General features: G+C 33.9%; 1 protein-coding gene across 2 annotated transcripts in view; it reads right to left on the reverse strand.

Annotated features, from left to right (window-relative positions):
* EPHA3 (EPH receptor A3) overlaps window positions 1–16,134 on the reverse strand; it is a 372,676-nt gene that overhangs the window by 60,515 nt on the left and 296,027 nt on the right. For both annotated transcript variants that reach the window (XM_033211572.1, XM_033211571.1), the window contains exons 8-10: window positions 10,282–10,384; window positions 9,532–9,599; window positions 4,409–4,534 (exon numbers count right to left, since the gene is read on the reverse strand). In XM_033211572.1, the coding sequence (XP_033067463.1) occupies window positions 4,409–4,534; window positions 9,532–9,599; window positions 10,282–10,384 (297 nt within the window). The remainder of the gene's footprint in view (window positions 1–4,408; window positions 4,535–9,531; window positions 9,600–10,281; window positions 10,385–16,134) is intronic.

Consider the following 16,134-nt stretch of genomic DNA (forward strand, 5'->3'; position numbering starts at 1 on the left):
CCAAATTGCTTCGGGTCTAATTCTGACTCTGCCACATATTAGCTGTGTGATTTTAAGTAACTTAACCTCTCTATACCTATCTTTTCTTATTTCTGTGGGAACACTAATTGTATCTACCTCATAAAGCTGTTGTGGGATTAAAGGAACTAACGTATGTTAAGTACTTGAAACAGTGCCAGACACACAGTAGGTGACATCTAAGTGTCGGTCACTATTTATCTTTCTGAATTCAGACCCACCTAAAGGATAAATTGCCTAACTACCCTTTAAGAGTTTCTGTTTAAATCAAACTGACAAATGAATATGAAAGTGCTTTACAAAATGCCAAATTCTATGTTAATATAAGAGATGGTTATAGTAATGATGGTGATAGCAAGACTCATGTCTTACCGGAGAAATATTTGTAAAGGAGAGCATACTAGGGATACGAAAGGTAGGAGTTCAAATTTTAAATGAGCCAACTAAGAGTGTTCTTTGTTGTAAGTACATAAACATGTACATGTATATATTTACCTTCGAAATTCATGAAAATTGTGTTTCAGCGATGTTAGTTTTTTGAAATCCTCAAATACAGTAATGTGATTATTTCACCAGATAAACACTAGAAATATCCACCAATAAGTTATGAAAGACATAGAAATGCTTAATATGAATTCAATTATATTTTTAATAATTTAACATAACTGCATTGGGAGAGCAATGATGGTTATACAACTCTGAAAATATACTAAAAATCACTGAATTGTAAACTTAAACAGGTGAACTTTGTGGTTGGTAAATTATATCTCAAGAAAGCTGCTAAAAACAGAAAAATGGTTAAAAATAAACAATAAAAGAACTGCATTGTAAAAGTTAACAAAAACTGGGCAAATGCAATTGGCAATCATTTCATCTGACCAAGTTTTACATTGTCTTATTCAATTAACTTTGCACCCATATGAAATAAAATTTAGATCTTGTCATTTCTAGATAAAAGCTTGGCTACTAGATCTTGGTTTTTTAAATTGAGTAAGTACAGCGATTTTTATCTGCTCTTTGAAATTAGGTATGTTTATGAGAATGAGAACTGTATTCTGATTAAGATGCACAATGTAAAAGCTGCTCAAAATAAAATATCTTATGCTAATTTCATTTAAAGAAGAAGAAAAACCATGACATTTATTTAAGCAGAATGACCCCTTCCAGTACTAGCCTTAAAGCCTACCCTCCTTCTACTGTTTTAATAAAATAAGCATAATAAAAATACATATTGAATAATGCTTCTGTGTCAGCTAAGTCCCCTACATAAATTATCTTGTTTAATCCTCAAAAAAAATACTATGAAGAAGACACTATCATGATCTCCAGTGTCCATCGTGGGCTTTGAAGTTGGAAAGTACAAGATTCAAATTTTGGTTTTGCATTTGATGCAAACAAATCTATTCAAATGATCAGTTTTTGTTTATTCATGTGCTGAAATGGAGATAATACCTATCTAAAAAGGATAATAAGATTAAATATCATGGGAATGCACAGAATAAATTAAGGACTTAATAAGTATTTACTTTCTTCAGAAATTTTTAGTATTCAGTCATTGAAAGAATGGTTGGATTGAGGAGTAAAACTAGGAACTGCAGTCATGAATTCCTCACTAATAGTAATTTACTACTGTGGGAAGCTAATTCATGTCTCAGTTTTATCACTTACAATATGAGTATAATTGTTTCCATAGTCCAATGTATGCAAGAGAATTTCTGTAACATCAATTTATTTATGTAAAATTTCTAACAGAAATTTAAGAGAAGTAGCCTATATATATACACATATACATATATATATATATATATATATATATTCTTTCTGTAAATTTAATTGACTGTGAAAGTTATGTAGTGGGCTGAAAGGTTTGCCCTTCTAACAATGGAAGCTAGCCAGTAATCAATTTAGAATAATTACTAAATTTTTATAAATAACAAATTGTTTTTTAAAATTAAGAATGTAGGAAGTAATTAAATGTATATATCAAACAAGGTTGCCATTTGTTGATTGTTATAAAAGCTATTGTAGAAATGAGTAACATGCAGGTTTAGTTATTATTGTACTATTTAATTTGTTTGTGTCCATATTTCACATTTTACAAAACAAAATGATTAACAAATTGGTAGCTTTTAAGAATAATGATTTCAGTTTCTTGGCCGGGCGCAGTGGCTCAAGCCTGTAATCCCAGCACTTTGGGAGGCCGAGACAGGCGGATCACGAGGTCAGGAGATCGAGACCATCCTGGCTAACACGGTGAAACCCCGTCTCTACTAAAAATACAAAAAACTAGCTGGGAGAGGTGGCGGGCGCCTGTAGTCCCAGCTACTCGGGAGGCTGAGGCAGGAGAATGGCGTAAACCCGGGAGGTGGAGCTTGCAGTGAGCTGAGATCTGGCCACTGCACTCCAGTTCGGGCGACAGAGCGAGACTCCGCCTCAAAAAAAAAAAAAAAAAAAAGAATAATGATTTCAGTTTCTAACTTGGTAAGCACAAACCCTCCGAAGGGTCATCAAGGCAGTCTAGAATTGGGTGTGCATATTATATTGAATTATTTCAGGGAAAGCATAACTAACCTTGAAGATATGCCTATTTGCAAATAAAATAAGTACAGTTTTATTGTTCTGAATGTGAAAAATGTGATTATTGGCTGCAAAACCCTGAACATGGGAATATATCTAATTACTTACATATATACTTGAAGAGAGAAATAGGAAGCAGGCTCTATTCTAATCTTTAATGAGCATCAGGGATTAAGTGATTCAGTATAAATAGACCTCCCCTTATCTCATTCATCAGCTGCTATTTTCAGTGGTGTGCTTTGCCCCAAATCACTACACTCTGGATATCTGAGTCTGTCAACAATATCTATATAGAAATATTTTATCAATGGAGAGGTACCTAAATTTCAACATCATAATAATCTCTGCCTGGCTTCTGGACAGTGGCTTAGCATAAGTAACCTTTTCCTCCTCTCAACATATTCTCCAGTTGATTGTTCAAAGTCCTTGTGCTGCATTTGCTACCGCTGACTCCATGCTGGAGAAAAGTGCACTCTTGTGGGGAAACATTAAAATCAGCCAGACTAAACCCTTCTGCATCATGGAGCTGTTCACAAATCAGGACGGTAGAAATGAAACAGAGTAAACAATATATATATCTGCTTTGGCACTGGATCACCACAGATGTACAGCAAATATGTTTACTCTCAAGCCTTAGATTGTAAAAAAGAAGTTACTACTCCATTTTCCTTCCATGAACACACATTTCATATTTTAATATTACCTGCACATGTAAATTTTAGGATAAAAAATTAGGACAATTAGAAGAGAAGCTCTAGCAAATTAACATTATATTTACATAATATGAACAATAAGATTGTTCTGTTCCCATACTAACTACTACTTGATTTTTAAGTACTACTTTGGTGTATAGAAAAAGAAACAAAGCATTACATGTACATTTTTGTAAAGACAAATCACTCCCAAATATATAAATGCAGTACTTTGCAGAAAATGTAATCTGATGTTACACAAAGAATTCCTGTATCAACACAACTAGTTTATGTTTGTTTTGGGGAGTGACATTGAAGGATTAGGTATGAAATTTTAAAAAATAAAAGAACTGCATTGTAGTTTTTTTTATTGTTGAGCATGGTTCATTTTTACTTTTGGATAGCAGTTTTATTCCCATGCATACTGCACATATTATGTGTTTGTGTGTAAATATATAAAATACTGTTATTTTACAAATATGTGAAATTGTTCTTATAAATATGCAACGGTTATTAATCACTTAATAGGTGATTGTTACCGAATTTGTCATTGTTCAAATTAGTAATTAGCACAACGAGATACCTTTATAAAAAAAAGCTTTAACACAATAAGACTACTCAAAGTCAAGCAAGCATTAAAATAGAGCAACTTATGTCATTGAAAATATCCACTCAAGATAGTTGTGGTAAAATTTGTGTAAGATGAGTCATGATTTTATTTTGTGTTATTTGTTCTTTTAATTCCAAAAATGATTCTAAAATTGAAAATCAAAACTTTAAATTACCCGGCTTGTCTAAATTGAAATAGACTTTTATCCAGTTATCCTTATTCAACCCAATAGGTTCTGTGGCACCCGATCAGCGCAGCTATGGGAAGACTCAGTTGTTGCTGCTGTCACATCAGAAATTTAATAAATTAAAAGCAGTCATGGTCCGTGAGCCGGTAAGTCTGGCACCTTTGAACTCATTACATTCCATTAAATACTGCACTTATTTATTACTTGCCTTTGATCATGAAATCAGAAAATCCTCATTTCCTTAGGAACATACTTAGGTTTCAGAGACTGAGCAATCATGATTCACGTACAGTACTAAGTTGGCAGTAGGGTCATTGTGGTTACCTGCTCCAACAACTTTATCAATGGATATGTTGGTGGCATCCAATTCCTTGGCAAACTCATGAACAGCTTGGGTAGGGTCTTCGTATGTATGTGGGTCAACGTAAGTCCTGAGACCTGGAAGTTTTACTGTTTGAGGAAAGAAAGAAAGGTGCAATTGTAGCTCGATTTATAAAAATAATTATAGATTAAATTTTATGACATTATTGGTTAAAAAAATCACCACCCCATAAGGTGCACAACCTTCAGTTTATTCTGTAGTATAACAGAAACTTGCAGTGACGTTGGACTAAGTGTTGAAAAATGTAAGAAAACATGTTCTCTATGATGAATCATAAAAAGGAACCTTTTTATAAGGAGCTTTCTTTGCAAAAACATCAGAAGGAAAACGCATATTCAAAAAAGGGGACCTTAAGAAGAAAGATGATTCAGAACTGATTAGACCTAGTCATTACTACCAGGAGCAACAGTGAGTGAACACCACTATGCTATTGCATATTTATGATTATACAAATGTTATAATAACCAGATATCTATTACAATGGAAGACTGGAAAATAATTCAATACAATTATACGGTGAGATAATGGCTGCAAGTATAGATAAATTAAAGGATATATAATGGCATACCTTCTGACATTAAACTGCTCATATTAACATTCACAATCAAAATCTCCCACTGTAATTACAGATCTACTTTAAGCTGTTAGTAGGTGTATACATGTATGTATTATATATACACACCAATATAGTATCAGTTAAATATAATCATATTGTGTAGCTTTACAACATAATTAGAAGTAAAATAAATATTTTCTATGGGTTGAATAATGGCTCTAAGGAGTTAAGTTCCAAACATTAGTCATATATGTAATTTATTAAATGAAAATCTCCTTTGTATTATATTTATTCATTAAATTATTCTGAAGGTAAAACTGTTCATATCCTGTAGTTAAAATATTACAGACAACTGATACAGGATAATCATTTTAGATTTGATTTAATATTAATAAGATTCCTATAATTTAGAAAAATAACAGTGGAAACAATTTGCAATTTTCAATAAACTAACTTTCTCTAAACAAAAACCCTGAGTTTTAAAAAAGTGATTCTAAGATCTACTAAAGTATATAAATATGCTCTAACATTAAAGGAAATTGCAATGTAACTTCTATGGTATATCTGCTAATACTACTGATTTTGCTTTTAATTTTGATAACATTAACAGCATTGTTTTAGCACAGAATACGGATACTTAATAGTGCAATATATTTTCATTCATTACATTAAATTATTGAAGTTTTTTCTAATATAACAAATGAAATCAGATATTATTGTTTACAATAGTACTTCATAATGGGAGAATCTCATTGCCAAAGTTGCAACTGAACACTCTGCATGAACCAATCGTTTCTTTGAGTTAGTTTTGTAGTTTGTATTAAATAGTTGTGGGGACTGAAGATGGCCACAGTTTTTCTGGGAGGCCTCAGTACAATGAACATTAGGCTAACAAGTCTAGGATTTCACAGTATGTGTTAACAAATGATCAATTCATTGAACTACAAGACAACTTAATGAAACCCGTACTTATAATGCATTACCATTTATGTTCCTGTAAAGCTTTCATAGAGATTTTGAGTAAAGAAACGTAAGTGCAAGAATAAACTGGTTATTAAAGAAATGGTGGCTGAGAGAGAGGTTAGGTAAAAACGTTATTTTCCTCAGCTATTATTTGGATGACTTTGACACAGCATATTAAGATGTAGGGATGGTGGTGAGAGGGCAAACAGAGAATACAGAAGAAAAGCTAACACGACTCCCACTTCTGCCTGGTGCTGATACAGCTACAACAAAAGAGCAGCCGCTATCCAGCTTGAGGCGGGTGTGGATAATTTGAAAGAACACCACTATCTAGGAAGTCAATATCCACAGAAATGGGGAAATTCAAGTTCTGTCCGTTGCTTTGGACAAACTCCGAGTGGAGTAACTTTTGAAATGAGAACTTCACTTTTAAAGTTTTTCATCTTGAATATCTTGACCAAAAAGACAAGTTAGGGCTCCGAGACAAAAAAAAAAAAAAAAAAAAAAAAAAAAGCTTTGCTATTCAAATGCCTAGCATGAGAGGCTGTTATATAGTTCTCGCTCAATTTATGGATAGAGCTCATTGTCCTAACGAGTGTTTTCATTGTTAAGAACATTTATTTACAATTATTAATATAATTGAGGTTTCCTAATGGTAGAATTTAAGCTTAGAAATGTCCATTTCTTTTGAGCTCACAGATCAGCTTGCATGCTTCTTCCATATAAGCATGAATCCTTCCTATAAAAACAGATGGGAGAGTCACCCTTTAATACAGTAATCTACTGTGCTTTATTATTACATTAAAATAACTTCTAATGTTATCAGTACTAAAACCCTTTACCTTTAAAAGAAGAAACTTATTTAAGATTAAGGAAAGGCTATCATACTTTTCTGGATGTGGAGTAAGAAAAATTGTAAAAGTAAGTAACTATTACTAAAATATGTTAGGAAATAAAGTCTTGTTGGAGTCTTTTCATTTAGTCAATTTAGTCACATTTTAAGGATGAAAACTCACATCAGATCGACCCTATAATGTGTGATCTTCCAGTTTTTATTTGCCTTTACTTAGTAACAGTAAGGTAAAGAAATCTAGCAATCCTTTTCAAGGAAATAAAATGAGACTTTAAACATAAGGTAAAATGGAACTGTTTTCTACCTAATTATGACTGTTTTGTTTTGCTGAAGCTAAGAAAATTAACATGGGGGAGATTTCCTGGCATCAGAATTTACACAGATTATAAAATGAGTTGTTAGGAACAATGTCTCACATATTTTAAATAAGCATTGGCCTTAAACGGAAGTCTTGAAGTTGTGATTTAGATTTACCCTTCAGTACCAGTCAGCTTGTAGAGAATATATGTGTGATGAATAACTATATGCAACACTATTACTAAATAATTTGAAAATTAACCATTCCCAAATAAAATCAATCCTATTAATTGCTATTAATTAAAATAAGGTGAATTTATTTCCCATCCATAAGACATTTGGGGAAAAAAAATAACAAACATAAACATATACACCCCCAAGTAAAATGGTCTGTTCACTGCAGAAGCACTGGCTGCTGATTTTTAACTGCTGACCCCAGAGATTCCAGGAATCAGGTGATTCAGGCTGCAAGGCACATAATCCCTTCACACCAATAATTAAGGGCAACACACAGAGTAACTGGGCTCTGTCATGAAAACCAGATAATAAACACATGCACACGTGTTAAGCTGCACTACTTTACAGCTCGTTCTGTGCAAACACAATTTACATTTCCATTTTACCAGCATGAGTTGCCCTAAGGATAGCAAAGAAGTAAAAAGGCCCAGCCAGAAAGGGCAAGGGGACAGGATCTTAGGAGGTGAAACACATTTCTTTCCTTTTGAAGCAATATTATAGGATTTGTAACAAGGCTGGAGGAACAGTTCATGGCTAGAGCTTTTTAAAGTAATACCAAATAAATGGTCTGAAATAAACCAGCTGTAGTATTAAGAGGCAGAAACTTTATGACATGCACGTAAGTTACTTTATGCCTTTGCAGTCAGGATGAAATGCATTTCTTTTTTGTTTGTCATAAGGATATTGTGCGTTTGAAAAAAATTAAAGTTTCAACAAAGTCCACCCTAAAATCAATAGCAAAATGGACTGGGAGGATAGAGGAACCTGTTTAATAATTGGCACACAGAAATTTACCAAAGCTCAAAATTCGTAAGATGTAGAATTCCCATAAAAAAATCAAATCTGCACGGTCTTGCTCTAAAGATGATATTTACAATAACCGTTCAAGTAAAATTAACGGTGACTTAATTCGCAAGAATGCCACTGCTCTAATTTATGCATAACAATTGTAACACAAGTGTTTTGTGGGTCCATTGAGAAAAAGAAAGACAAGTATCCTGTAACTTGTTCAGGCATTCTTTTTAGGCTTTTGAGTTGGTCACCTAATTAACCTGGACTGACGTGATGTTGATTTTAGGAATGTAGTACTTTGGCTTTTTTGTGTGAATTATTTTATAGACTCTGCAGTTGGATGAACAAAACAATGCTTCTGCAAACTCCTATACTGCTTTCATCTCATATCAATTTATATTTTGAAAGGCATTTTTTTCAAGCTACTGTATGCTTCCTGCAGGTTAGCAACAGGTAGTCAAGTATTTTACTTGAGTTATAACTAAAGCTATTATTTTTAGATGATACTCTAATGACTGATACAAAGTATCATGTTAATTGGCAAATAATTTTAGAAGGCAATAGTGAATGCTAAAGAAAGTAATGCTTACAAGACTACGTTAGTTATATTGAGATTATTTTAGAGCACATAAGCATGAGTATAGTCTTTGTACTAATTTCCATGAGAACACGCTATTTAAGCCACTGATTAGTAATTGCCACACTAAGCCGAGCCATAGTTTGGAAGGCAAAGCACCTGGAATGATTCGTTTCACCAGAAAAAAAAAAAAAAAAAAGTCTTTTTGTTAGTTGTAAACACTTTGTTTCTTAAATGAGTATTTTAAAAAAATTAAAAGAGTAGATTAAAATGTGGAGAGAAAGTTCTGGCTTTACTACTAGTTGGATATCATGTAACTGCAAAATAAACAGTTTATTTTAAAGGCTCTTTCTAGGTTGGTTGATAAAATGGAATAAGGCACTTCAAATAAACAGACGTTGTTTATATTTACTTGGCAGTTAGGAAAGAGAAAAGTCTCCTATTTAGAGTTTAGCAAAGGACTAGTAATAAGGAAACTGAAGATACGCTTTGCATTTCAGCCATGCAGAGCAGACTACAGTTTCTACTACCTATCATGTGCGTTATTTGAATGTAAACCACAGATTACCCTTTATTTTAGCTTAAGTATGCTGAAATGTACACATATAAAAATTACTTAATGTAGAACTGTGAATTTCCCTCTTTTTCTAAAATAAATTTAATGTACTTAGTTTTTCCATAAAACTACTTTTGAAGTCTCTTTGTCAGGAGGAAGTTAACCAATTGTAAATCAATAACTCCTAGAACTCAAAATAGTGAAGCGAAAAAAAAGCCAAGTTTAGAAACTTACAATGCCCATTGCCAAAGTGAAGTCTTTTTTCATCTGCCCCATGTTTTGCCTTGTTATAGCCACAGAACCTGGAGGTAAATCAAGGAAAGTGAACACATAAGAGGAATATACTTAAAATGGTTATCTACGCTCAGAATGTGCAAAGCATAAAAATAAAGCATTTTCCTCAAACAATGAAATGCTTTAGTGAAAGTTTAATAACTTCATATTTTCTAAATCCTCTGAAGAAAGTCTCTCTCTCTGGGGCCCCTGGAAAGCTGCCTAATGAGGAGATACATCGAGTTGCTCCCCACTGTGCAGACCCTCCAGTTCAGTTTTTATAATGGCCTTAGAATGTGTTTATAGTATTTTTTAACAACTTCTGTTAGAAGGAATGAAGGGTAAAGTCTCCACGGGTAATGATTAGTGCTGTGCAGTGTTACCCCTGTTCTGGGTGAGAAAGTGTCAAGGAAATCTGGGGTTATTTGAAGAGTGAGGAGATAATTAGAGAAAGAAAGTAAAAATTAGGAGTGGGGTCAGAAGAGAGAAGAGGAGGGGTGTGTGTTAAAGAGTGGGGACAGGAATTTAAGGTAGAGCAGAAAATCAAAACGAAGGATGGAGAAACAAAGAAAAGGAGAAGAAAGAGAGGACCTAAATTACAAATGGAGACATTCTTACTTGTTAAAATATTTTATTGAGCACACTCTTCACATTTTAACAGCAACCAATGGCAACAATGAAAGTGAATAGTAAAACAGACTGTGAACTCACCTCCCAATCAAAACATAGATGACAACAGTGAGGAGAATAATTGCTACTGCCGCTGAAATGGCGATCATGACCACTTGGCTGCTTTCACCAGAGATGGAGAAAGCTGTGAGGTTGAAGAGAAAAAATAAGAACAGGTTTTAAAATCATGATCAACATCTACATGGAACAGTTGATTGATTAATTAATTAACTTGTGTTCTACTTTTACTTGAAGTATGGCTTAATGTCTGATACTATGTTGAAAGTATTCTTTACTTAGTGTTTAAAAAAATAGACATGTCCCATAATTTTGCTTGAAATTTCTACCTGATTAATAAGATTAAATACTTTGTTTCAATGACATCAATCAAACATTATTTAAATGTCTCCTGTCCAAAATTTGCTGTACTGGGTTTCTCTGCCCTCAATGGCAAAAATCTCGTTGAATGAACCAGAAGTTATGGGAGGATCTTAGAGAAGACAGGAAGAGTTCTCAGCAAAAAATTATAAAAAGCTTTCTAAATAAGCTTGTTTAACCTCCAATATCTATATTCATTTGAAAAGTGATATGATACATGGACCTCAACACATACCATCAACAAACTGTCCCTCTATTTCCTATCTTTATAAATGGCTCCTGAGCCCATTTATTCACCTAGATAAATGGTTAGCAAAAAGGCCCAGGAGCCAAATCTTGCCTGTCCCGTTTTTGTACAGCTCGTGAGCTTAGAATGGTTTTACATTTCTTTTAACAGTCGTAAAAAGTCAAAATAATGAGATTTCATGACGTGAAAATTCTAAATCTAGGAAATTCAAATTTTGCTGTTTATAAATAAAGTTTTATTGGAACATAGCCACCATCAATCATTAATTTGTACATTGTCTATGACCAATGTTATGCTAGAACGGGCAAGTTAAGTAGCAGCAATAGAGAATGATGTGCACAAAGCCTAAAATATTTATTATCTGGCCTATTACAGGAAAAGTTTACTGACTCTTGACCCAGACCAGTGTTTCTCAAACTTTAATGTTCACAAAAACCACTCAGGAATCTCTGGAAAAGCAATTTCTGATTCCGTCAATCCGGAGTGGAAAATGAGACTGTACATTTCTTATGAACACATATGAACACACAGGCAGTGCTGATTATGCTGATTTCAGACCACAGCATTTTGAGGAGCAAGAATCTAGACCATAAATATAAAATAACCTTCTCTTCTCCACCTCCTAATCATTCTGCTTCCAATTAATCACCAAACACTCTTAAATATCCTAGTTTAAGTCTTCATTTATCTTCTGGATTATAATTAGAAATTCCTAATTGGGTCTCTATTTGTATGCTTTTCACATATTTTATCTTTTAGAATATTCCTTCTAAACCATGAATTTGACCATGTCATTCCTATGCATAAAATGTTTGCATAGGAAAATTTTGACTCTCCATAACTTTCAGGATAAAATGCAAATTTTATAGCAGAGCATGTACAAGCCATTTAGGATCTGTTTCATGTTTAAATCCCCAGCCCCATCTCCTACAAACTCCATAAGCATCCTAATCTCTAGATTTTTTAAAATACACACATTTCCTGGAATAGCCTCTTTTATGCTCTTATTTGCATATGTTGTTCTTGTGGTAAATGTTGATTAAATACATGAACACCTCAGGACTCAAAAGAAGAGCTAGTTTAGTTATCTGAATAATATCACCTCCCCAGGAGACAACATGGCATCTTCAGCCTGAACAAATCTAAGTTTGGAAGATTTTCTCTAAAATATGTGTTTTTCGGGATAGTTAAATAATGTAAGAAAAGAAACGTGACATATAGGTTGTTAGGAGTTTCCTGTGAGTAACGTCTGAAAAAAACACAAAAGTGCTCAGAGTGTGGCAGGATGGCACACTCATAATATAAACTGTTGCAAGGCCTTTATTCTTTACTACCAGCAAACTATTGTTTATACCACTATGGCAGTCACAGGAGTGCTTGCTCAGATGTTCCTGCTGCAAAGAGTATAGTCAGCAGACAGCCTCCAGCTGCTGCACCTTCAGGATCCACTACAGCCTTCAAACACAGGTTATGTTCCCCTTAGTGACTTAACAGTACTGGCAAAGGGTTATGGAGCTTGGCCATCCCTGCCGAATGCAACACTCCTCAAACGGGTGATGTGTGCTCTGAAGCTCCCCATTGGCTTGGCTGAGACCTTCAGAGCTGCATTGCGGTCTGGGGTTTCCCTTCCTCAACTCTTTCTTCCTTCCCTCCTTCCCTTTATAAATGACAGACCTACATCTCAGTCTGAGGTTCTGCTTGCCTGGCTCAGCTCCATCTGCCTTTTATCCTTCACAAGTATTTCTCCTATAAAGCTCTTGTAGTTTCATCTTGGTATCTTCTTCCCAGAGCATCTGACTGATACATCCCTATCCATTGGCTAAAGATCTGTGAATGATTTGTGAAATAGTTTAATCCAATATTTCAAAAACTCTCCATAAACATAGAGTGGTGACTTGAACTCATGTTTTTCACTTTGCATACTGTAGTAATTTATAGAAAGCAGTAAGGTTTGAATTTGAGAATTCAAACCCTATTTTGATTAGCCAGCTTATAAAATAAAGCTCAGTGAAACTGGGAAGGGAAATATGATAGGAGAAAAGATAATTCTCTATTTCTTTTTCTGTTGAAAACAAAATTAAACTAGGATTTCTCTACAGTTTTTTCTATCTCTAAAATATATGACTCTCAGAGGCTATCTAAAGCACCTAACTAAATCAGATCGTTTTCATTGTTAAAATTAGCAAATATGTGAATGAATAATAGTGATGAGTTATACAGGTGTCTAATAATTTAATGTAATTGATAGCTATTACATTTCCTAATAATTCAATTTGAATTTGTTTTCTGCTCCCTCTGTTTCTAGTCATTTCTGTTTTGCTCCATCCTACACAGAGTGCTGGCTTTCTCTCTCAAAAGAGTGATTCAGAGTTCATTCTTTTGAGTCAGAACTCCTGGATTTATACTTATTTGCTGTGTAACATAATTTGGTTGTTTGAGAATTAAATGAGTTAGTACCAGTAAAACACTTACAGTAGTGCCAAGCATACATTAAGTGCCCAATAAATGTTACCAATTGTTATATCATTTCCCTGGTGAAAACTTTGCAAAAGTACTCTATTTCCTACAAAATTATAGATGATGAACGCCTAATTTTTATATAGAAATTTCTCTACTTAATGATTCCATTCTCCCTTTGTCAGGCTTCCTTTACGTCCCCTAGTAATAGGGCCCAAGAAAGTAAAGTTGTACCATTTTTACTCTTCAAAACAACAAATAATGAGGACGTGAGGCATTCGGGAGTGCTAATTTAATTATCCCTGGGGTGGTCTTCTTCATGGTAATATCCAATGAAATCCTCTAATTTTAAAATTCAACTTTATTCCACAGATCGTTGTTCTTGAAATTCTTCAGATGTTCAAATTATGGACTATTTGTTTAAACACAACACACATGCACAGTGAGTATCTGCTATATGAGGCTATATGAGGTACTATTTAAAGCTCTTTACAAGTAATAACATTTAATCAACATTAAAATCTCATGAGTTATCACATGATGCTTCCCAATGTCCAGATAGCAAAACCGAGACATGCAGACTTGAAATGACTTGTGAAGTTCACTGTAATAATGCTCATCTGCTCTAATGCGTTTGCTCTTAACTCTCACTTTGTCCCTGGTTTTCTTGTGCACGAAGCACACACCACAGCTTTGGTTTTTCCCCACTGAGGGTTTCCAAAGAGTCGGACTATCTGCTCTTCCAAACATGCCTTAATCTCTGTACTTCTCATATTGGTGGAAGCCAACTTCATGCTAGGAAAATCCTTTTACTCTCTTATACTCCCAGCTTTCCATGGGTCTTAGTTTAGTATTTTTCTTCTTCATGTGCAGTAATTGCACTGGTTCAAGACTTCAAAACCTGGAGATTCTAGGTTTGTTGCTCCACTGACTAGATATGCAAACTCAGAAAAAAACACATAAAATGTGTATCTTAGATCATGTATAAAACGGTATAATAATATCTGAAGAGCTTATAGAACAGAATCCAATGAAATGTTTATCATACTGCTTTATATACTGTCATGTGGAAACGTGGATTCTGGAATCGACATCCCTTGCCAATTGTGTGACTTTGGAAAACTTCCTTAACTGCTCTTTGCCTCAGTTTCCTCATCTGTAAAATGAAGATGATAATAAATATAAAGTACTGACATACAAAAATAAGATATTTTAAAGCACTTACAAAAATGTATGTGCTCTACTCTGCCTCCATCTCTTCCTTATAAAGTTCAGAAAATGTTATCTAAATTCCAGCTCAAAATACATTGTGTTCTACCAAAATATATGCATACATGTCATGAATGAGACATTCTTTTGTAATTAAAAAATTAAAACTGGCCAGGTGCTGTGCCTCACGCCTGTAATCCCAGCACTTTTGGAGGCTGAGGCAGTTGGATTCCTTGAGGTCAGGAGTTCAAGATCAGCCTGGCCAACATGGTGAAACCCCGTCTCTACTAAAAATACCAAAATTAGCTGGTGTTGTGGCACACACCTGTAATCCCAGCTACAGAATCTCTTGAACCTGGGAGGCAGATTTTGTAGTAACCTGAGATCTCACCACTGTACTCTCGCCTGGGCGACAGAGCAAGACTCAGTCTCAAAAAGAATAAATAAATACATAAATAAAATAAAAAATTAAAACTAGAGGGAAAAAGCAAACTGTTAAATACAAACATAAATCTTATGTCTATTTATTTTAAAATCAACATATAACAAAAAGATTCTTATTAAATACTTAGAGTATTTAGGAATATGTCATTTTGATTTTAAAAAAACAATAGAGTGAGACAAAAAAAAATTTTTTTACCTCCTAAGACAAAAGGCATTTTTTTCTTATTTTTATTTCAAATTTATTTTAAAATTAAATTTTTATTTAAATTTATTTATTTCAATAAAATTTCTCAATTTTTTAAAAACATTATGGTGAAATAGCAAAAGTAAACTAACTTTTGTAAAAAAAATTAAAATGTGTAACTCACGGTTTTTAAATAAATGAGGAGGGGGAAAAAAACTCATTTTTTCCACCCTTTTTTCCTCTTCTCTCTTTCAGTCAATGGAAGAATTGCTAATACAAAACTTACTTGGCAAAAATCCTATGGCCCTGCAGTTTTCAAATGAGATATTTCCTAAACCTCAGGAAATATTCCATCATATTTCATAAATGCTACCACAGCAATATCTGTGGTAAATCTGGAATTACATTAGAATTTTAAAATATATTGTTTTTGCAAATTTACTTATCAGAGAGGGTTAAGTGTTAATTAAGACCATGTAAGATTAGAGGGATGTTCCCAAATATACATAAAAAATGTTTATCTAATAGTGATCTGAGCGTTCGCCTCATAATACGCTGATTTCTACTACAGGACAAAATAAATATTTGCTTTTACTACTTCTATGATTTCTGATCTCTCTTGATAAATCAAATATAGATTTTGTTATTGCTGTTATTTCAAAGATTCATTTAAGTCCTAGCACTTTGGAAGGCCGAGGGGGGTGGATCACGCTGAGGTCAGGAGTTCGAGACCAGCCTGACCAATATGGCGAAACCCCATCTCTACTAAAAATACAAAAAAATTAGCTGGATGTGGGAACGTGAGCCTGTAGTCCCAGCCACTCGGGATGCTGAGACAGGGGAATTGCTTGAATCCAGGAGGCAGAGGTTGCAGTGAGCTGAGATCATGCCATTGCACTCCAGCCTGGGCAACAGAGCAGGACTTTGTCTCCAAAAAAAAAAAAAAAAAAAGAATTTGAGAAAAGTTAAATCTGTA

The sequence above is a fragment of the Trachypithecus francoisi genome, unplaced genomic scaffold (genome assembly GCF_009764315.1).
Source record: "Trachypithecus francoisi isolate TF-2019V2 unplaced genomic scaffold, Tfra_2.0 Lachesis_group0, whole genome shotgun sequence".
In the NCBI taxonomy this organism is placed as follows: Eukaryota; Metazoa; Chordata; class Mammalia; order Primates; family Cercopithecidae; genus Trachypithecus; species Trachypithecus francoisi.